This window comes from Pagrus major, chromosome 1 (genome assembly GCF_040436345.1).
Source record: "Pagrus major chromosome 1, Pma_NU_1.0".
Classification (NCBI taxonomy): domain Eukaryota; kingdom Metazoa; phylum Chordata; class Actinopteri; order Spariformes; family Sparidae; genus Pagrus; species Pagrus major.
Window position 1 is genome coordinate 12,326,774 of NC_133215.1, and position 20,762 is coordinate 12,347,535.

The following is a 20,762-nucleotide window of genomic DNA, read 5'->3' on the forward strand; positions in this document are numbered from 1 at the left end:
GTTGCATACACACAGTGCAGAAAAGTGTAACTACTAAAAAATGTATTCAATCTAGAACGAGAGCTAGATAAATATCTGATTTAATAATCTCTCAGGGAACAGGATTTAAGAGACACTATTTTCAGGCCCTTATTAAAGTGTGCTGCATGTTGACACAGGAAAGATTTAATCATCATTTTATTCTCCTACAATATCAAACTTGACTGGCGGTTTAGCTTTTCATCAAAGTTACTGGAGATTGGGGTAGTTAGTGTAAATTAGGATCCATCTAGCTCTGATTGAAATATTAACATTTTCTGACGAAACAATTACAAAATTTAACAAAATAAACAATTACATTGTATACACATTAAATACTGCACAGCTAAAAGTAGGCATTTGAATCAAGCATTGATTTTGACTTGAAAAGGTTAAATTTCCTAACCCTCCTTTACCCTTACAATATGACTAAGAATGTGAATAATGCTTTCAACATTGATACTGTTACTTATATCATCCCAATAATGATAACCACAGAATGCAAGCTCATAAAAAGTAATGATCCCTACAATAAAAAATGGTTTTCCCATTATACTTGTAGTTTGCCTGTGTAGTGACAGTGATCTTGCTTGAAGTCACAGCTGTGTAGCTTGGTTACAAACCTATGAAATGCCGCCCACATCTCCGATATGTTCAGTGAATCATCTAGTGAATGAATGAAGTAAAACGAAATAGCGACTCAGTCTGATTATCAGGCTAACGACCGTGTTTTGGATGCAGAGCCCATTTAATTACAACATGCTCAAATCTAACAGTAGTGACTGTTCATACAGTTTACCTTTGAATATTGTATAATTGATTTGATTCACCAGAGAAATAAATAGCGATGGTGATCAAAATATTCAATATATCAAATCATTATTATTAAAATATCTGAATTCCTTCAATTCCATTTGCACACAGTCCACTTTTAAATGTATGACTTGTCTCTACCTGCTTCACAACCAATAACTGCACTTTCAGTGGTGTGTAGTCACATATTGATTTGGGACTTAATCATAGTGAACCACTCACTTAGAGTTGCTGCCTGAACTGAGGCTGGTGCTGAGTGGGGCATGGTCACTCCTCTCTGTGGGCGTCTCTGAGGCCGAGGCTGACGATGACTGGGAAGACACAGACTCATTGCTGCCCATTGATGTCTCATCTGTAGTTAAGCTGGAGCTATCTCCCACTGCTGACGCTTAGATGAGAAAAGAAAAAAACATTGTTAGACTTAATTACATCTTGTTTTATTAATTTTATGCCACTGTAAAAGATTCAGCCTATTCCAGCTTACTGACGATAGCTTGCCTGATAAAACAGCTGAATAATTTATCGATACATAAGGCAATGCTGCACCACCAGGGGACTTTACAAATCAAACTGCTGTCAAAACAGGCGAGACTTACAACCAAGTTTATATTGTTCATAATAATACATTTCTGCAGTCATAGACAGGAACCTAAGAAACACAAGGGAGATCCAAGCTCTTTTATTTCAATTTTACTGTCAAGTAAAGATCCTGCTTTTGGGAGATGGGAGAAGCACAGAAGCAACTGTTAATGTTAAAAAATCAGTTTGTTTGGAGATTTTTCTCTCCTTTTCCCAGCAAACACAGATCAAAACGCTTACACCAAAAGCACATATTTGATTGAGATTGAACTGAATTAGAGCTGGTGCACATGGCCTAATTATTATCAAATATATAACAATTATTACACATTCTACATTAGCCATGCAGCCATAACACTTACTGGTCTTATGTACTGCACAGTGTACATGAAACATATCAATTTAAAAGCCCTGCACATCCACACAGGTGTTTTCAGTTACGATGAATTAGACCTCAGATCAGGCTGAAGAGGGGCGGAGCTTTGCAGGGAACGTCCTTAACTAATAACAATGTTAATAATTGTAGCCTTACAGGCACAACAGAAGGGCCAGAGAGATGTCATTTAGGGACTGTCAGTACACGCCCATGCAGTCTTGAGAAGGCGACCCAATCAGGCAATGGGTGTGTAGGACCTTTAATAATTACGTAACACAAAACATTTACAGATGTAACATGAGATGACATTACCAGCCATAATGTATGTATTTCACTTTGCCCCTCTGAATTTCCTGGTTTTATGTCTTTTTGTTCTGGACTTTGTAACTCTTGCTGGAAAAGTCACCATCTGTTTCCATTTTGATACTTACAGTATTTTTGTTTGTTAAAATGTGAAGCATCCCTATCATTCACTATTCAATTTTACAAATACTGCTGCTTCTGGTTAAAAAAAAAAAAAATTCAAATTTTAAAGTGACTATAATCATATTTTCTTTCATAACAACGTCTAAAATAAATAGAATGATCACATCACAGTTGTATGCCTCCGGGCACCAGTCAAGTTGTTGTTCCCAAGCCACGGTGTTGAATAACAGCCAAAACATTTTTGTTGAATATTATCGGGTCACAGTGAAGTTGACCTTGGAGCTTTTGAATAGAAAAATGTATTCACTTCATCATTTTATCCTATTAAACATCTGTAGGAATTGTTAACTAATGGCCAAAAATGTGTTTGTGAGGTCATAGTGACTTTGATCTTTAACCTTTGACCTCTCAAATCTAATCAGTTCATCCTTGATTCCAGATAGACATTTGTGCCAAACTCTCAAGGCGTTCTTGAGATATCGCAAAAGGACGGACAACCCCAAAAAATAATGCCCCCGGCCACGGCAATTAGCTGTCTGGCCTTGAACATTTTGGTTCACACTCCCCACTCTCACAGCATCGCAAACATGTTCTAAAAGTCAACAGTGCAGTACCTATTCAGCACCAAACAACAGCCAGACATAGTTAGCGACTATCTGGTGAAGACAGTGGAGCATTTAACATCTAAAGAACCAGATATTTCCCTCAGGAGAAGGTGGAGACCAAAACCAGAGCTAAAAGTTAGTAAATATAAGACTTCCATTTGCCAAGGGACCAGAAACACGCTGCGATAATGAAAATGTTGCCATCTGACTGCTGAATGAGTATCTGAGCAATTTTCTGCTCTTTATGTCAAAGGTAATATGTCAGTGTAGTGCTAACAACTCGTTTCTGCTCCAAAAAACATTTTGCATTATTTAGTAAATCAATAACAAATATACAACTGATCTAAAATCTTCTGAAATATATGACTTGTCTGCACTGTTCTAAGGCTTCCCGACACAAATAGTCTGATTAGTGCACTTCCCTTGACATGTTATGCTGTCACATCCACAGGGACATTAGACACATGCAGCGTCACAGGCAGATATAACCACTCTCCTCACTTTCCCCCTTCATCATCCTTAAATGTGCCTTTACTCACTGAATGAGGAGACAACTTAGTTTAAAACCATTATGTGGGACTCATATAAAAGACACAAAGGTTAAAAAAGGATTAAGCCTCTCATCCCTGATATTAAAATACCCATACTAAAAGCTGGCGCGAGGGAGGTAAAGAGAGGCAATCTGGTAAGCAGATTTAGATTCCTTTTGTATTGTGGAGTGGAAGGGATTTGGCTGGCCCTGGATCAGACATTTTTGGAGTTAGATTGTATGGGTCACCAGGTCAGGTGACCAGTTCACCTGATATACAGGAGACAGCCCCTATCATTGTCTCCCATTTCATCAAGTATCAGAGGAAGCTGAAGTGAATTTTAAGCATTTTAAAGTAAACAAGGGCACACAAAGTCAGAGAGGCAAATCTCTCCACACAGTATTACAGAGAGGAGACAAGAGTTCAGTGTGTCATCACCGCTACAGTTCTTAGTGATTACGAGGGAACAGACAACCTAACTGTGACCGAGTGAGTGAATGAACTCAGAGCCAAGCAGGAATCAGGGGTAAATACACCCAGTCACCAGTTTATTCCATTTATCTAGCTAAAACTACAGTAATGCAGTCTAATATAACAGCCAGTCTGATCTGGATCACATTTGATCTAGAAAATATTTGCTGTATTTTTCGCTGATGTCCTCCAGCTGCTCTGCTTCATCTCTCTGTGATTTAGTTTCCTGATGGACCGATAGCTTTATTTGTTGCTAAAGTAAGGGCTCACTGCTGCTAACTGTATCCGCCATTAGCTTGTTTGCTCAGTTAGCCATGCAGTTAGTGGACTCCCCCGGCTGCAACACAAAAATCATTGAGGAAAGTTGTGTTTCTGTGCAGTGATCAGAAAAGGCCCAGCACCCAGAAACAATCTGCTCTGATGTCTGTCGTTTTCCCAACCTAATTCTTGTCTTATTTGTATGGTCTGATAAACGGTAGATTTATCAAATTCATTGCTCCATATTGCTATTTTCCAAACTAATGTAGGGGTGCTTTGAGGTAAAATAGGTGTGACTCAGACTCTGGAGCCCCCCACTAGCAGAACACACTACGCAAAATAAACACTGAAAGTTGATGGGTCATGGACAATATGCATTTGCTAGCTAGTTTAACACAGTATTGTTTTGATGTTGGGCTGAGATAAGTGAATTGTTTTGTAGCTTGGTTCTGGTAAAACAACTTAGAAAAAAAACAACCCTGAAATCCACACATTTCCTTGATCTTTGTGAAAAAAGTAACGCTAACTGCTCTTAGCAATCGCTACTGCAGCTTCAGTATTGATATCTGGATGTCACTGGTAACAGATTACGCGAAACCAGACAAAATACCAACAAGAATCTGCTAACAGGAAAACAATGTCAGCATGAAATAATGAGACAAAAAATGGCAATTAATGCTGATTATCAGGATAATATATATTGCCATAACATTATGTATCTTTGATATTAAACATATTTTTCTGGATAACAGATTTATTTCTCTTCACTTGTGCAAACTTATATTCATGAGCAGACATTATTACTTTGTGCAAACAGTGTATTCATTTAAAGAGTATGAATTACTAATTGGCACACACAAATTATCAAACAAATTTATCCCCGATACCTTTCGGGTCTGTAATGAATGACATTATATGTGAGTTGCACACTTTCTGGAGCTGAAAAGGGAAGACCAATCTCACTTGTAAGGTTTAAATAATAATTCTAATTCTTAATAAGCTTATAATGCATACTCAGTTTAATATATTCAGAGATGTGAAACTATACAGGTACACATGCGTTCGTCTCTTACCATTCTGAATGTCTAGGGCTTGCGGATTGTAGACAGCCAGGGGCCGATTCTGTCGACTCAGCTTCTTGGACTGCCTTGTGGGAGCGGAGAATACTGGGGCAGCAGGTGAAAGAGGGCATGACTCGGGAGCATCTGCAAAGATCTGAATACACAATGCGAATAAGTCTCGACCAAGACAAAAAGTCACAGTGCAGATACTCAGAGTGTTGAGCAGTAGCAGCAGCATGTCCTCAACTGACCTCACTTAGTGAACGGTTTTGAAAGGCTTTATATAGTGGAAGATGAATGGAAAAGGCCATTTGCAGCCACAGCATGTGCTCCTAGGGAATGCTGAGCAGCTCATTGATTGGACCCTAAAAACTGCATGTGAAAAGATTTTGCTTGTGCCAAAATAAACAAGAGCGGCTCCACATGTAACGCAATCACATTCCGTCCAGAAATCTTGGTCTAAGTAAAGGTGACACTTCTCCTCAGAGAAATTGACCCACTCTCTAAAAGAGTGGAGAGTAAAATAAACAGGGTTTTGGACTCGAGGACGGCTGGCCAACTGGCACAGCCTGTTTACACCGGGCCGTGTTTACATATAAACTTCAGATGTGGAGTTAAAAGAGAATAGGGCTGCAGAGGAGAGGAAGTCTCAGCAGAGCCTCCGAAAAGGATCACAGACGAGGAGAGGAGGGAGGTAGGGAACGGAGGAGAGAGAGAAGAAGTGGCAGAAAAAGTGAGACAGAGTGTGAACAGGAGAGGCAGACATGGAGGAGGGGGCATGAGAGAGAAAGTTTGTAGGAGAAAGGCAGATAGAAAAAGTGAGAAATCTGATATGGCTGAGAGTTTCTGCTGCCTCCCTCTCGCCTCTCTCTGCAGATGGAGGTGAATGTAAAACAGAGTCTACTGTTGGTATCTGGGGGTATCAACAGTCTAGAGTGGGACTAAGCTGTGAGGGGAAGTTAATGCCTGTCTGTCTGTCTGCTCAACTTTTCCCCTGCTCTAACACGCTGTACTTTCCAAAATGCTCTTGCTGCATTCTAACACTACATCCTTTATCACCTGGACGGTGTTGGATACCTCTGGGTAGTCTCAGAGACTGGCAGTATATACACTATGCTGCTGCTGTTGTTTTAGCGCATTTGTATACCCCGTTGTTTTTTTTAACTAGGCCTCTGTATTCTCTCACACCCCATTTTACTTTTGTGAGCTTGGGTGGAGACATTAGTCACAACACACATCATCTTCCATTTAATGAAGCTGGAGGAAAAAATAAAATCACTAAAAGCTCATGGTTTCATCTGATTCTGCGCAGAAGGCAGCGCTGCTCCACACAGATTAGAAAACTAATCTCAAACCTTTTTCTCTTTTGACACGGACAATTATCCCCCTTGGAGGATTGACACTGATTAATGACATTCTGGGGAGATTACATGATCTCATGAACTGCAGGTTATGAAACAACTCAAAATAAATGTATTTAGGCAGGCAAAGGATCTTCCAAGTATAATAAAATGTATATGATAATCTACAGAATAACCAAGCAATTGAAAATGAAGAGAATACCATGTGTTTCATCTTGGTATGAGCACTTGGGGCTCCCCCTATTGGCCAGATTGAACATTTCTGGACAACTGCTGTCTAACAGCTCTGCACATTAATAACTGAATGAAGGTTATGCTGTCCCGACGGTTTAAGTTGTTATACGATTCATTTTCTGAACTCTATTCCTGCTCATTATTTTCAAGAGGAAGCAATGCAATAAATCCAATCCAATCCATCCAAACAAATGACAAAGTACCCATTATTTAGCATGATGCATTTTCTTTGTGAAAACATTTGCACAAAGAAAGTGGTCTTTGAGGCGGATTAGGCAATATTTATCTGTGAATATACACAAGTCTAAACAGCCTTAACAGACAGGACCTACAGAAGAGAAGAGCATCACACCCACCCTAATTGAGACTCCCCTGAAATGAAAATCTGGTGTCAGGTGCAGCACAGCATGTGCCAACAGAAACTGCCAAATCAAATCTTGACAGCAAAATACAAAACTTCAAAACAATAGCAAGAAAGCGCTCAGTACCAAAACATCAGAACTTACAAACATTCGATCTTTTGCTTCGCTTGCACATTTATTATCCCTCAGTATCAGGTAATTACACGCCACCGTCGTAAGTAAACACAAAGGTGCTGCATGCAGCTTACTGAGTCATGTCACCTGAATTGGATTTCTTTTGGCTTGCGTTGCCGAGGGTGCCTTGCTTTTAGTAAATATAGTTCTGGATGGCAAGTGGAAACACAATTAAACACAATATGTCCCACTAACAGAATGAATCAGGTTAGTACAGTCAGTGCAGTGGAGATTTGACCAATCGAAAACAGACATTTGGGCAGAAATTGGAAAATAACACAATCTTTTCCTATAGAAGTGGTAGTAATTACTTCCACTGGAGGATATAGTGCTATGATTAGACACCTCCAGTTTTCAGGGAGTTTTCAGTTTCAAGTGTAGTCTTGAGCGTTACCTTTTCATGGTGTTCAATGAGGATCTCCACCACAATGTTCTGGAACTTCAGATCCATGATGGCAGCGACAGTCTCCTCCTGCGGCCTCATTAATGTGGGGCCAAACACCACGCCCAGGTTGGCCACTGTCATCAGATTCTGTTTACTGTGAGCTGCCACACTGAGGAAGATAAACAACCACATTATACATGTTTTCCTCCAACTACTACCTCAACGCCACCGATATGAAATGTTATTTAGGGCAGAATAAGACTGTACAATAGGGGGAAAGAAAATCATCTGATTCTAACTCATTCTTGATGTTTTAGTTATAATTTAACAAGGGACAGCTGTACTTTAACTCAAAAGTGTTGCTATGCTCTGAAAAAATGAAAAGAAAAATGAAGACAACTACGGCTTGGCCACTGCCAAAAAAAAACACTCTTGATTACACATTACAGGGTTTCTCATGCAATCTGTCAAGAATATAAGTAAGATAAGTAAATAACATGATCAATTAATTAGTAGTAAATAATAGCAGCACTTATTAAATATAAGGTATTTTTTGTGTAAAAAAAACTTTTTTTCTCCCTTAAGTTTGTCTGCTTTAAAATGTTTCAGTTCATAAAAACCCCTGCCAAAAAACACTACAGGAATTTGTGGTTTCTCATTATAATGCATGATTTCACAGTTTAAAATGGCTCAAGTATTGCAGCAAGTTGTTGCCATCTTGATAGATAACTTTGAACCTTCCCTTGACCTTTTTCTCCCTGTGTATTACTTCTCACTTTTTCATATTTAGAACAGAATGCTTTCTTGATTAAACTGTTTTTTTTTGTTTACACATCACAAAGGCGGCGAAAACTGTGAATACATATGAAGCAGCCACTGCATTGTGAGATAAAATGACTGATAAAATGGGGGATCATCAGTAACAGTAGACTAAAGCTTAGCCATTGCTCATGCACATGTTTAACTGAAGTTCCCAACACTGAATATAACATTACATTAAAATGAGAGCATTTATGCATCAAGACTTTTTAAGGTTACTCATATGCAACTGATAAGGCTTTTATCAATTCCAACAACAACTATGAATACATCTGGCAGTGTCTATTCTGATCATTTTAACAAGATGGTAATGACATTTGACATGGAGGATTGATACATTTTATCAAATGTCTTCTAGATCAGTTTTGAGATCGGGAAACCTTTCAAAACTTTATCTCACGAGTTCAAATAAAGTGGAGTAAAAAACCTTTTACTTGAAGAAAAAGTTATACGGGCAGGTGAAGAGATTTCACACTCAAAATATGATGATATGCAGTGCATCTGCAGAGAGACAGTTTAAATAGCTTCAAAGGATGCCTTTGAAGACAAAAACATTGGTGACAACTCACATTTATAACATCTCTGAAACCATTTCAGATAGCAGTGTGAAATTCTGGCTTTGCTTCCTTCCCCTGCAGGACATGCACAGACGCCAACTTCAGAAAAATATTCGAGTCTCTCCAGTCTGGAGAATTTCACGCTGGATAATCCAAATTCAATTTCAATAGCGCTGCCTTTTTACCAGAGCCTGATTCTGCAGCGGGTTTCTATGAAATAAGATCCACCAGACTTTCACTGCCTCAGGGAAGAGGGATTATTTACTTATCTTCAATTTGCTCATATTTAGTTTATAAAAAGCTTGCTGAGGTAAAACCTTGTAATGTTAGTGAACATTATTTCTTAAATCTTTCTTCCTATCTAATCTCACAAATGGAGTGATGCACAATAGTTGTCCATCCAGGGGTGTATAGAGTAATCTCAAGAGAGGGCTTAATTTGAGAGGTCCATTTCATTTCACTTCACTGGTGGGCTGCACGACGGCATGCTGAACAGGTACGGCAGGCTACACAATCCTCCTGCAACAACTTTCAATGTACACCAATATGACCTAAGAAAAGGCGTAAAAAATGTTATGCTAGCAGCATCAATTTTCTTACCCTGCAGCCACTGAGCAGACAGAGAGGAGATGGAGTGACAGCAGGGAAGGGGGAGTGAAGAGAGTGGGAGTGAGGGAGATAGAGAGAAAAAGCATGTGGAGTGAGAATGAGGAGACAGACAGGAGGAGCAGAAAGAGAGAACTGAGAGAGAGGGGGTGGAGATTGGGTGAACTATGACCAAGGAACTATGAGCACTCACTTGGCCAGATGCTTCATAAGCAGCCCGAGGACTTGTCGATTCCTCTCCGGTAGTTTGTGGACCAGGCAGTGGACGGCTTGGATGCGAGTCTCTGGACTACCGCCCTCTGTTTCAAAACGCAGAAGCAGCCATGCACTCGCATTAAACTACAAGGATTTTCTCTGTGCTCTTCAGGTGGCAAAGAGCCAACGCAGCTGCGATCGAATACTGTACAACATTAGCAAATTTAAAGACATGATGATACACTACATACACTGATGATTTGTGCAGTGCAGAATCTGGAGTTTAATGCACAGAAACATATAGTGGATACAGAGTCATATAGTGGAAGAACTGAAACCCTCTATTACTTCAAAAGTCCTAAAAACAATTAAGATAGACTCAGGGTAATCTAAAATCCAGCAGAAGTTAGTGGACCTTTAAGGACACAATGATCAGAGGCTATCACCCTCAAGTATAAGGGTTAGAGTAGAGGATGATGCATTTCATTTCAAGTAAGTGAAGAAGAGGTGTGATAGCGATATACGGTCTGAATCCTCCCAGAATTTGGCAGCAGGGCCCACTATGCTGGCGAAGGAGATAGCTTTACGTTACTGTCGCTACCGTATAAAAGGGTTGTGTTAAAACCCCCCAGATCATCTCTTAAACATTTCCTCACACATGGGCATCTGACCGCCCACACACAAAAACACACACACATACACAGACACACAAAATATCATTACTATGGGAACGACAAGGATTTAAACATGGAAAAAGCTTCTTATGGATGCTGTCATCCGTCAAAAAAATATTCATTGCTAATCCATTTTTTCCCCCTCGTTATGAGGGCATTGCGAGCGCCTGATAAAAATGTCAACCTGATCCAATTATAGCACTTGTTGTAATAAGATTCAAGTTTGGCTTGCTCTAAAAACATTTCATACATAAATGATGTTACGTGGGTGAAAAAAAAGTGTCTTCTTGCTGTTCAAGGTCACTCCCTGGACCATTTAGGGCATTGAAATTACAGCTTATTTATCATTCAAACCTTTTAGCTTTAACCTCGGATGGCTTATTTAGCCACACATTTTAGGAGAACTCAAAAAAGAGAGAAATTAGAAATAGAAACAGTGTTGTAATACAGTCTGAAGTTTCACATCTCTAAGCAATAGTCATCTGAACCAGACAGGGTCAGCTGGATTCACTGGGGATCAACAACAAATACATTTCGTATTTCTCATCAAAAAACAGGACAGAAGGATCCTCAGATGATGGAATTTACACATGTTCAGAGAGACACAGTAACACATCTCTGAAAACACGTAAAAATACATAAGCATTACACTTTTTATAGACACCTGCTCAACGCTCAGAAGGAAGCCTGCATCTACGCATAGAGAGGCTAGCTAACTAAGCTAGTGTTCCAGCTCAGTCGATAAGTCCGCCATTAATGTTTACATCCCACACTGAAACAATCATGAGCCTTCGTCCAAGAGTAGATGCATGCTTCCTTCTGTGCAGTGATACAGAAGAAACAAAATCTTGTACATGACACCGCTCACATCAAGGTTTGTGGATGATCTTGAGTAACCAGATTATGATTCCTTGAAATTTCAAATGTATTTTTTGGGTCCTTTAAGCACAAGCGATCTTGTTTATTATATCTGAGAGAAGGCAGACATCTCTACAGCCTATATCTCCAAAACTCTGTAACTCTCACCAAAACATTCTAGATGGATAAATAGCACTAAGAGGGTAAGAGGGAAAATGTATTTTTGATTTTGGGGTGGACTGCCCCTTTAAGTGTTTTTAAAAAAGAGGACTGTACTTAGCATTCAAGACACAGTCCAGTAGCTAGACTATGAATACGTTACTCAAGGGGGTTGACCACTATTACCGCCTTAAAAGAATTGGTAAAAAGTTCACAAAAAGTTTGTAAGTAATTTCACTATTTTTCACTTGACTGCATGTTTTCAATAACTCACTGAAGAAGAACAAACCATTGGACTCCAGTGCTTAAACTGATTAAATGTTCATTTCAGACTTAAACATGTACACATTGTTTTTTGTTTATGGTCTGCATTCAAATTAAGTAGTGGTGTAAGAGGTGGTCGGACTTACTCGCAGGGCTAATAAACTCTTTGTAAAGTCCATAGGTCATCAGCGGCTCAGGAAGGCTCCTTCAAAGAGAGAGTGAGAGAAAGAAAGAAGGGTGTGGTGGGGGGTGGGGTGGATGGAGAAGTGAGAGTTGAAGTGAGCGAGGGGAGACAGAAATAGCCGGCGCACTGTTTTATAGGGTCTGCACACAGCAATGATTAATGTGGCCAGGCCAGGGGATGGAATTAGATGGCGCGCGCATTGAGATAACCAAGTTCATCTGAAGGTACTTTCACACTGCAGATGGCCAGTGGCCAAAGGTACTTAGCCTCAGAGGAAACTGAGGAGATTGACCCTGCTTTATCCCAGCAGGGCAGACACAAAGTAAAAGACAAGACACAGCAATGCTCAACATGGTTTATTATAGCATAACAATATGGATATGCCATATTAGCTTAAATGGTGTCTGAAGATCACTAAATGTTGTGGTTTGTACTGTCTGACTACTTTAGGGTTTAAACTGCACAGTGCCACAACCCACAGCTTATTACACCAAATTAATTCTTAAAAGGGTCAAAGCCTAAAATCAGCCCATCTCAACACAATAGTGGCCCCTTTGCTAGGTCATTTATATCATGATCAGAACACTTGTAGATGGTTGACAGTCACACAGCACTATTATGATTCCATGGTAATGATTGTGAAAACAGTAGTTACTGTAACAGTAGTCCTATTTAATGTTTGCTTTTTCAATTCAACATTTAAATCTGTTATTTTCAAACTGATAACATTTTACAGAACATGCATGAACACGATTTAGTGCAAGTTAAAGAGAAGGTAAATTCAATCTGGAAAGGCTTAAATGCATATTTATCGGCTTCTTATTTTCAACTGGCAACTTTCAAACTCAGAGAACACAACTTTGCTTTGACTTAAATAAGCAAAGCCAACTCAATTTGCTGCAAACTGCACTTGTTTACAAAAACAAATTGGCATTTAAATAAAACTGTCTTCTTGCTTCTTGCAACCAAACCACATTTTTAATCTTTGAACTTCACCCACACTATCTGTCAACCTGGAAGGAGTTGGTGAATGTAGAACAGGCATACAGTAAGCAATGTGACCTCGCAAGGAGTTAATTATACCGAGGCACTTTGCATAATTAACTCTGTAGCGATTTTAAAAAAGACAGTCGACAATGGATGAAATGTTTCATATTCAAGTGAACAGAGGCTCTCACGTATTCGTCAAGAGAGAAAAACATAAAAAAAAATATCTTCCATTAACCACTGGGGTTGACGTAGGTCAGAAGTGGATTTGCTTAGACACATAGCAACTCTGAATAATACATTTTTGTGGCTCATAAGATGAATCAAAATGATCCATCATGCACCAAGCGCAAGTGTCTCTGGACTAGTCAAGTCATATCACATTCAGTTTGAATTCATCAGTACAAGGACAAGAAATTACAAAATGTAGGTTGCATCCCTAAAAGTGTTCAGGGTCACATTTCTCAAAATGTACAAGTTCAACCAAATAGTTTTGTAAGTAAGAGTTGAACTGCTCACATCAGAGGTTTAGGTTTTGGAAATGACTAGCAAATTAACAGTATCATTCATTTTTACTGAGTAGAAATTGATGGTTCTATGGTTGCAACTAACAATTATTTTCATTATCGATTAATCTGCAAATTAATTGTGTTGTTTTGTACACAAAATGTCAGAAATTGATTACTTACAAATATCATTTATCATTCTCTTTGATTACTAATAATATTATGTCAGCCCGAAGAAACAATATCAATCGTTACCTAGATTACAACCATATCTGACAAAGTAAAGAATCAAATCCTCACATTTGAGAAGCAGAAAATGCAACACTTTGGCATTTTTTTCTTGAAAAATAACTGAAACAGTTAGTTGATTATCAAATTAATTGACAATTAATGAATGACTAATTCATTAATCAGCTAATTGTTTCAGCTCTAGATGTGTTAAGGATCCCACTGCTTTTCTTGTAAGACCTGCCCTACTCTGGCTCTGATTGGCTTAGCCTGATATTCTTAACCAATCTCAGTAGTGAGATATTCAGCTGCAGCCGCAACAGGAACATGAAGGAAGTTGAACCTCCAAATATAGTTTGTGCAGGGTTTGAAGGCATATTTGGTCACAGGAGATGCCATAAACAACATTTTCATGTTAATCAATAATGTGGTACAAGGTGATTTATTTTCAAATATTTTGTTTCCCTAAGCCAAATTTGTTTGCATTAATCCATTGATTAAGAGGAGGAGGAAGCAGATGACATACTTCATTAATCCCCTTAGGGAAATTACATTTTTCTTACTTATTACACCACATTATTTGCAGTGAAAGGTTGTCAGTATTTCTTTACCTCATAGTTGTTAATGAAATAATAAGTATTATTGTTATAATTGTTATTATTATTAATACAATTTTCCATTTCTTTTTGACCTGCTATGGTCTATTGTCTTTTTCATCCATGGTCTGGAAGCTGCAGCTGCTTTACCTCCTCTGCCCCTAAGTAACACAGTGTTTTGTAGGGGGCGTGGTTTGTACAATCTACAACGCTGAAGCTGGACCCTTCTTAACCTGCCCAGCCCGAACAACGAAGGCATAAAAAGGCAAATCTTGTCAAGAAAAAGCAGTGTGATCCATAACAACTCCAGTTTACAACTGTGTGTGAGTGTGTGTCTTTCATCCTTACCTCAGATAAAGCTTCAGTGCACTTGTTATTGTCTTAACGTCCCAGTCCTCGCTGGTAGACAGATCCACTTCGCTGCTCTTCTCATCTACATGAATCACAATCATAACACACATTCTTACTAGAAAATTCACTGAATGAGGCAACAACACAAAGTACCACGTAACTACTCTTTTTCCAATCCAGCAGCGAAAGACTGAATTTGTGGGCAGCCTAGAAAGTCCAAATATGCAATATAAATATGTAACTTGTAATTAGCCATGTGAGGATAAAAGCAGTGCTACTAGCCTTGGGGGTCGAGTCTAGCCCCAGTGGATATGGAAGGAAGTTACCGCTTCTGTAGAGGGCTGCTGGTTCTATACTCATTACAAGTTTAATTAATCCCTTACTACTTCATTGGCTCCACAGGGACTCCAGGGCTGTGTTGTGCTGAAAATTCAGGGGGCTTTAGTCACACCTTAAGTAACCTCTGATGTATTACAGAGGATGTGGAAGAGCAATGTGTCAGTGGAGTGTTGTGAGGCAGACACATGTACTGTACAGGGCTGAGGTCACCACTCTGACTTGAGCTTCGTGGGTGGTAGGTGGTCTGTGTGACTGGGAAATTTATTTTTTTGATTTCATCGAAGCACTGTGACTGCAGCGAGGAGGTCTGTGTGTTTCTCTGCCCGCTCTGTCCACAAAATGGCCTGTCCAATATCAACTTCTGAGAGCAAATGTTTTTGTGGAGAGTTTGTAGTCAAAGCTGCGCCTCTGTGAGTATGTATGAGCGGAGATTGATGGGGTCTGCTCAGGCTCTGTAGTCGAGCACAAACAGGCTTGGACTTGTTAGGTCAAGGACGCAAAAACACAATTCTGGCAGTAGCAGTTGGAGCCGTACTGATTGTGAAACTGCTAACCACAAAGCAGCAGCAAGTTCAAAGGTTTAATTCTTGTTATTTTACATTAGTTATCTAAATTAAGCCCCTGAGGATATGACTGTACTGTGCGGTGACTTTAACATAGTAGCTAAAGTTGGAGCTGCAGCTCGTATAACACCCTTAGATGTAGAAAAAATATTCCGCCTTACAAATCCATTCCAAATGAAAGCTCTGTTAAACTAGCTAACATATTCAGGACCATCTCACCATTTCAAAACTAAGGAAAGGCGGAATGGAAAACTGGTCCAATGAGTGTGAAAGTAAATCCAAATGACTGCACTGACTCCCAGTATCTTTTAGGATTTAATTTAAAGTCCTATTACTTGTTTACAAGGCTCTTAATGGCTCGGACTGGCCTACATTACCAACTCTTTGTGGTTTTGTAATCATTCACGGCCTCTTAGATCCTCTGGTGCTGTTTCTTTAATACAAACTACCACACAAATAAGAATATAAAAGTTGCAAGCTCTGTGAAGACTTTACAACAACAATTGAAAACACTGTCTTTAACTGTCACTCTTCGTTTCTTACTTGTCCTTTTTTCCGACTTTCTACTTAACTAAAGTGAAGACACAACTGGTTAAAGGAAGAAAGAGTGAGCAAATGTGCCAACTGTTAGAGCATAGTGCAGTGGTTTCCAGCATGTTTGGCTTGTGACATGAAAATATGACATTTGCAAACACTTCATGCTGTGATTGGCCGGCAGTGTGGAAGTGAGAAAAGAGCCATGAGGTTTATCAAGTATACTAAAAGAAGAAAAAAGAGCAATTGAGAAAGAAGTTCAGTTATTTCTCAGTTGCTCTTTCCCTTCTTTAAACAACCATTTCTGTCACTTTTCAAGTGAACATTTGAGTGCAACACTATAAATGTCACCTGGAAGTTATACAAACTAGTTCTTGATTTGTCTTGCAAAACCTTTTTGCTCCTAAACTCTGATACCCCTTTTCAACGAACATGGAACTGGTTCCATTCCAGGTCCAACACCTAATTTGAACCGTTCAGAGCATTTCGTTCAGAATGCCAAAAGTTGGTTCCCAGTTTGCTTTGCCCTGAGATGCAAACCGGAGTGGGCATGCGTGTCATATTCCACAGGTTGTTTGCATCGTGCAGCGCCCTCTGTTGATGGTGCATCCTTGACTACAAAGGTTCAACTCCAAACTGGTGGAAACCTGTGCTGGTTTGCTAGATAGCACCTACGTTCAAATAATCCTGAACAAAACCGGTTTAAAGGGGCTCAGTGGAACTTCTTTGTTGTGCTCGAGGCTGGTCATTAGTTTATGTAAGCGGACTCCATTTCTGTACAGACATTAGCTATGCTCTGGAGAGAGGCACTGAGTAAAGGCACTCGAAAACGTGAGTACAGTCACATCTTTTGGACTGTCGTGAAAGATCCAATGTGAGTCCTTCACTAAGATATCCACAGTCCAGCAGCATTAAGCAACTTTAACAAATTATCCACAGGCCTGCATAGGCCACTGAGAAAAAAGGAAAGGTCTCATTTTTCATGTCACGTCACAATCCGCTCACATATGGCCATTAAAAAAGTGGTTAATACATGTAAATTGCTATAAAATGTTACATTTAAGAATCGGTGCTAATTTGGTGGGGCCAAAGAGTCAAGCCCACTAGACACAGAGCGAGGGAAGCCAGTTTCTTGTAATTTAATCAAACAAACCTTTTAAAGGCATCAAGGGTCTTTACAAGATATTGTTGTGAACTGTTATTATTTAACAGCAGTGGGAGGCAGCATAAAGCTTTTCAGCATCTGGTCTGCTCTCTGGAATAAATGGGCAACCATGTGTGGGCACATTGTCCAACGTTTAATGCATCAATGATCATTTCAGTCTTCGTTGCGAAAATGAGGAAAGTATTGAACAGTTCTTCGGGAACATCTCACAGCATTCCTCACATTTGCCTCACTCTGCAATTATATCTATAGAACTAAGAAGCCTAACTCAGCAACACCATACACTGCACTGCCTCATACTGTACAACGGACAGGTCAGAGACAGACTGGAGCTCACTTTTACAGTCTTCTTCCTGTTATATTGTTGCCTGACATTCAATCAGTGCCACTCTCTTTGTTTGTACTGTAATATGATGGGAGACTCGTTTTCTATCACTCTGTCCTCTCTGATTGGACCCTGGCCATGTCGGTGGGTGAGAGATGAAAAGGAGGAGGAGTGGGAGGATCCGAAGTCTTTCTTCAGGGTTTAAAGCTCGCTTCACCCACTCACTGTGAACTGTATGCATGAAATGTTTGTGAATGTGCTGATTTGTGTAGAAGTAGTACTACCACTGTCATGCATATTAGTCATTTCAAGGATAAAATCTAACTGACATTCTGGATAGCTTAATAGAAATATCCCACGTATTCTATATGGTCATCCAGTGTGCCAACATTTGCAAACATTAAAGTGCAAGTAATATGTGGAATGTCAAGACCACAGACAAATGCTTCCTTTACCATATTCATGCTTTAAAGAAACTTCTTAAGAGTGCCGCAGCAGAGTGTTAATGGAGTCTACAGCATGAGTCGGCAGGTTGGGAGACTGGAAGGTTTTTGGAGAGGAAGCTGAGACAGGCTGGCGGCTGCCTGAGTTTGTTGTCATTCTGAACACAGAGCTGAAAGTGAGCTGGTGTCTGCTGGAGACGGCAGGAAACCAGAGAGCAGACAGGGAGCAATGGAAAGGACAGAGGACAGGCTTTACAGAAAAGGAGTTAGAGTGAGATGGGAGTGAAGACAAGTGAGAGGCGTAAAGAAAATCGAGAAAGACGACTGACAGACACGAGCGCATGAGAGGATGTCTTAGTGGTGTGTTAATGAAGCAAAAGCCAAAAGGTGCAAGGACATGGATGGGAGGGACGCTGTCTGGTTGTCTGGGAGATAAATAACTGAATGGAAGTGAGGCAAAGATACACCCAGGAACTTGTTGCACTTTGCAGAGACAGGGTTCTGATAGGCTGATTGTCATTCACTATCTTTTTAATATCGCCTCGACAGACACATCCATTACGTCAGCACATTCAACTAACTAGGGGCAACCTAATATCACAGAGATAGTGCAGTAGCATATAAATTAAAAATTTTCAACTCTCTGTGCAAGTACATTTTCCCAGACCAGAAAGGGAAGAAAAGAGTAGAGTTTAACTTACCAATCATTAATGAGAGGAGCTTCTGGACCTTGGAGCTTACTCCGACAACTCTGTACAGGCCTTGGTCATTAATACCTGATGAGTAATAACAATGAACAATGAAACTTTATTTGTACAGCAAAGCTGCATTTTAATACAGTTGTAAAGTGTTAGAAAGGGAAAGAACACACAGAGCAAACAATTAAAGAAAAGGCAAACATAAAGAATACAGACAGAACATATATATATAAACAAATTTCAGATAGAAGATAGAAAACCATTTGCACAAAGCAATATTGGTCGTGTTGAGAGGGACTGGACCTGATTAATGGACTAAAAAAGAGGTCAGATACAGTAAGCAAATTAATAAGAACCTTAGTGCTGCGCAATGGCAAGCATTAGTATTATCTACAGTACAAGCCGCCTGCAGTAGCTGCCCGTCAGCCTTTGGTCCAATATTGGAGCAAGTCTGCCCCCTTGTGTACAGATAAACATACTGCAGCCATGTTACCTGTTACTACCCGTCAATTCTTATGTAAATTTCCTGAAATAAATCACCTTGCAATTCTCTTAATATTTACATATCACGCTCACCTCTCGTCTCTATGGCGCTGATGGAGTTCTTTACAAAACTCAAACCAACATCGTCCAGCTGGGCATCAACTGCAGGTGGGAGAAGGAAAAAAAACAAACCTTAAAATGTGGTGAAGCAGCACACTCGTCAAACTTAATGACACTCTTTTACAGATACAAGTCTGATACAGCTAGAATCCTTACTTCCTCTTTCTTTAGAATAAGTCCTCCCAAGATAGTGTCCAATCTGTTTAAAAAAAATTTAAAAAATCACAAAAAACAAAAAAAAAACATATTCAAGGCTTGTAAGGTTCATCAAGTAAACTTCAGTCTTTTCATATACAGTGAAGTGCAGGAGTATGGAAGTATAATAAACTAAAGGAAATCTTCTGTATAAGATGGCTGTTAAACAGAATACAGTGGTAGATGATGAGTGTTAGTTGATGACACAGTGCAGGCAGCTGACTCACAGGTTCCTTCCCACCCATGGCCTGCATCCAGAACTTGTGGTCATCCTCTGACAAAGCCTGTACTGTTAGCACCGTCCCTGGCCTGGGAAAGAGAAATACCACATCAGCTTTAGGCAAAGACTTAGAGCTAGAGTTCAGTGAGATGTTAGGGGAAGTTAGTGTCAATATGGAACATCAAATGTGCTAAGCAAAAACAAAAAAAAAAACTCTCTGGCAAGGGCACTGGCACCTTGGATTTGCAGTAACTACAAATATGAGCCCTCTTAGTCATCCCAGCTGGTTTATTAGACGTACAATCATGTGGGACCAGATGGATATCACGTTACTCATCCCAATCAGAATGGATGTGTGGACTCGAGTTTCCACACTAAATCTGGGGTATTGCTCTTCTATTAATACTACAGAAAAGGGGCAGGGCAGAGTTAAGTTGTGTGACAAAATGAGATATCTATTACAGGAGGGCACAGCCGGGTGTGACAAATCCCCCCAGCTAAGTGTGTGACAGCAGCCCTCCAAGACAAATCCTGATGACCTGCCCTCTAAAATCCAGAACACATTGGGCAACAAGCTCAACTGTAATCAGCAAGATCTGTTGAGTGGTAATGTGGAGTATCAAGAAGATAATTAATATGCTCCGTAGGTGCAACAGACATAAGAATATTCTTCATTGTGTTCCAGCAAGAGTCACATTTGAATAATTTCAAATAAACTAATTGTGTCAGTTTATATGATGTAATATGAGACCTGCCGCTACAAGCATAATACCATGACAATGTGTTTGAAAAACAGTGTTAGGTGATGATGTACCGATCTGTAATGTCGAGGTCTAAGCAGAACCTCCTGTCCAACATGTCTGTCGTTTTGCGGAGGCAGGATTTGAGCGTGACTGACTCCATCTCACCCTGGAAAAAAAAAAAAAAAAAAAAGACATTTTACTGTACAGAATGACGTGAAAAAAAAAATTGTAATCAAAAATAAAGGATTGCATAGTGAGCGTGATTAAGATATCATAAAAGTTGTGTGGCATTAATGA

At 39.7% G+C, this 20,762-nt stretch overlaps 1 protein-coding gene across 2 annotated transcripts in view; it reads right to left on the reverse strand.

Annotated features, from left to right (window-relative positions):
* arhgap10 (Rho GTPase activating protein 10) overlaps positions 1 to 20,762 on the reverse strand; it is a 53,215-nt gene that overhangs the window by 12,323 nt on the left and 20,130 nt on the right. For both annotated transcript variants that reach the window (XM_073465255.1, XM_073465262.1), the window contains exons 10-20: positions 20,537 to 20,631; positions 19,730 to 19,811; positions 19,464 to 19,506; positions 19,281 to 19,349; positions 18,708 to 18,782; positions 14,635 to 14,719; positions 11,932 to 11,990; positions 9,829 to 9,934; positions 7,663 to 7,822; positions 5,150 to 5,291; positions 1,054 to 1,219 (exon numbers count right to left, since the gene is read on the reverse strand). In XM_073465255.1, coding sequence (XP_073321356.1) covers positions 1,054 to 1,219; positions 5,150 to 5,291; positions 7,663 to 7,822; positions 9,829 to 9,934; positions 11,932 to 11,990; positions 14,635 to 14,719; positions 18,708 to 18,782; positions 19,281 to 19,349; positions 19,464 to 19,506; positions 19,730 to 19,811; positions 20,537 to 20,631 — 1,082 coding nt within the window. The remainder of the gene's footprint in view (positions 1 to 1,053; positions 1,220 to 5,149; positions 5,292 to 7,662; positions 7,823 to 9,828; positions 9,935 to 11,931; positions 11,991 to 14,634; positions 14,720 to 18,707; positions 18,783 to 19,280; positions 19,350 to 19,463; positions 19,507 to 19,729; positions 19,812 to 20,536; positions 20,632 to 20,762) is intronic.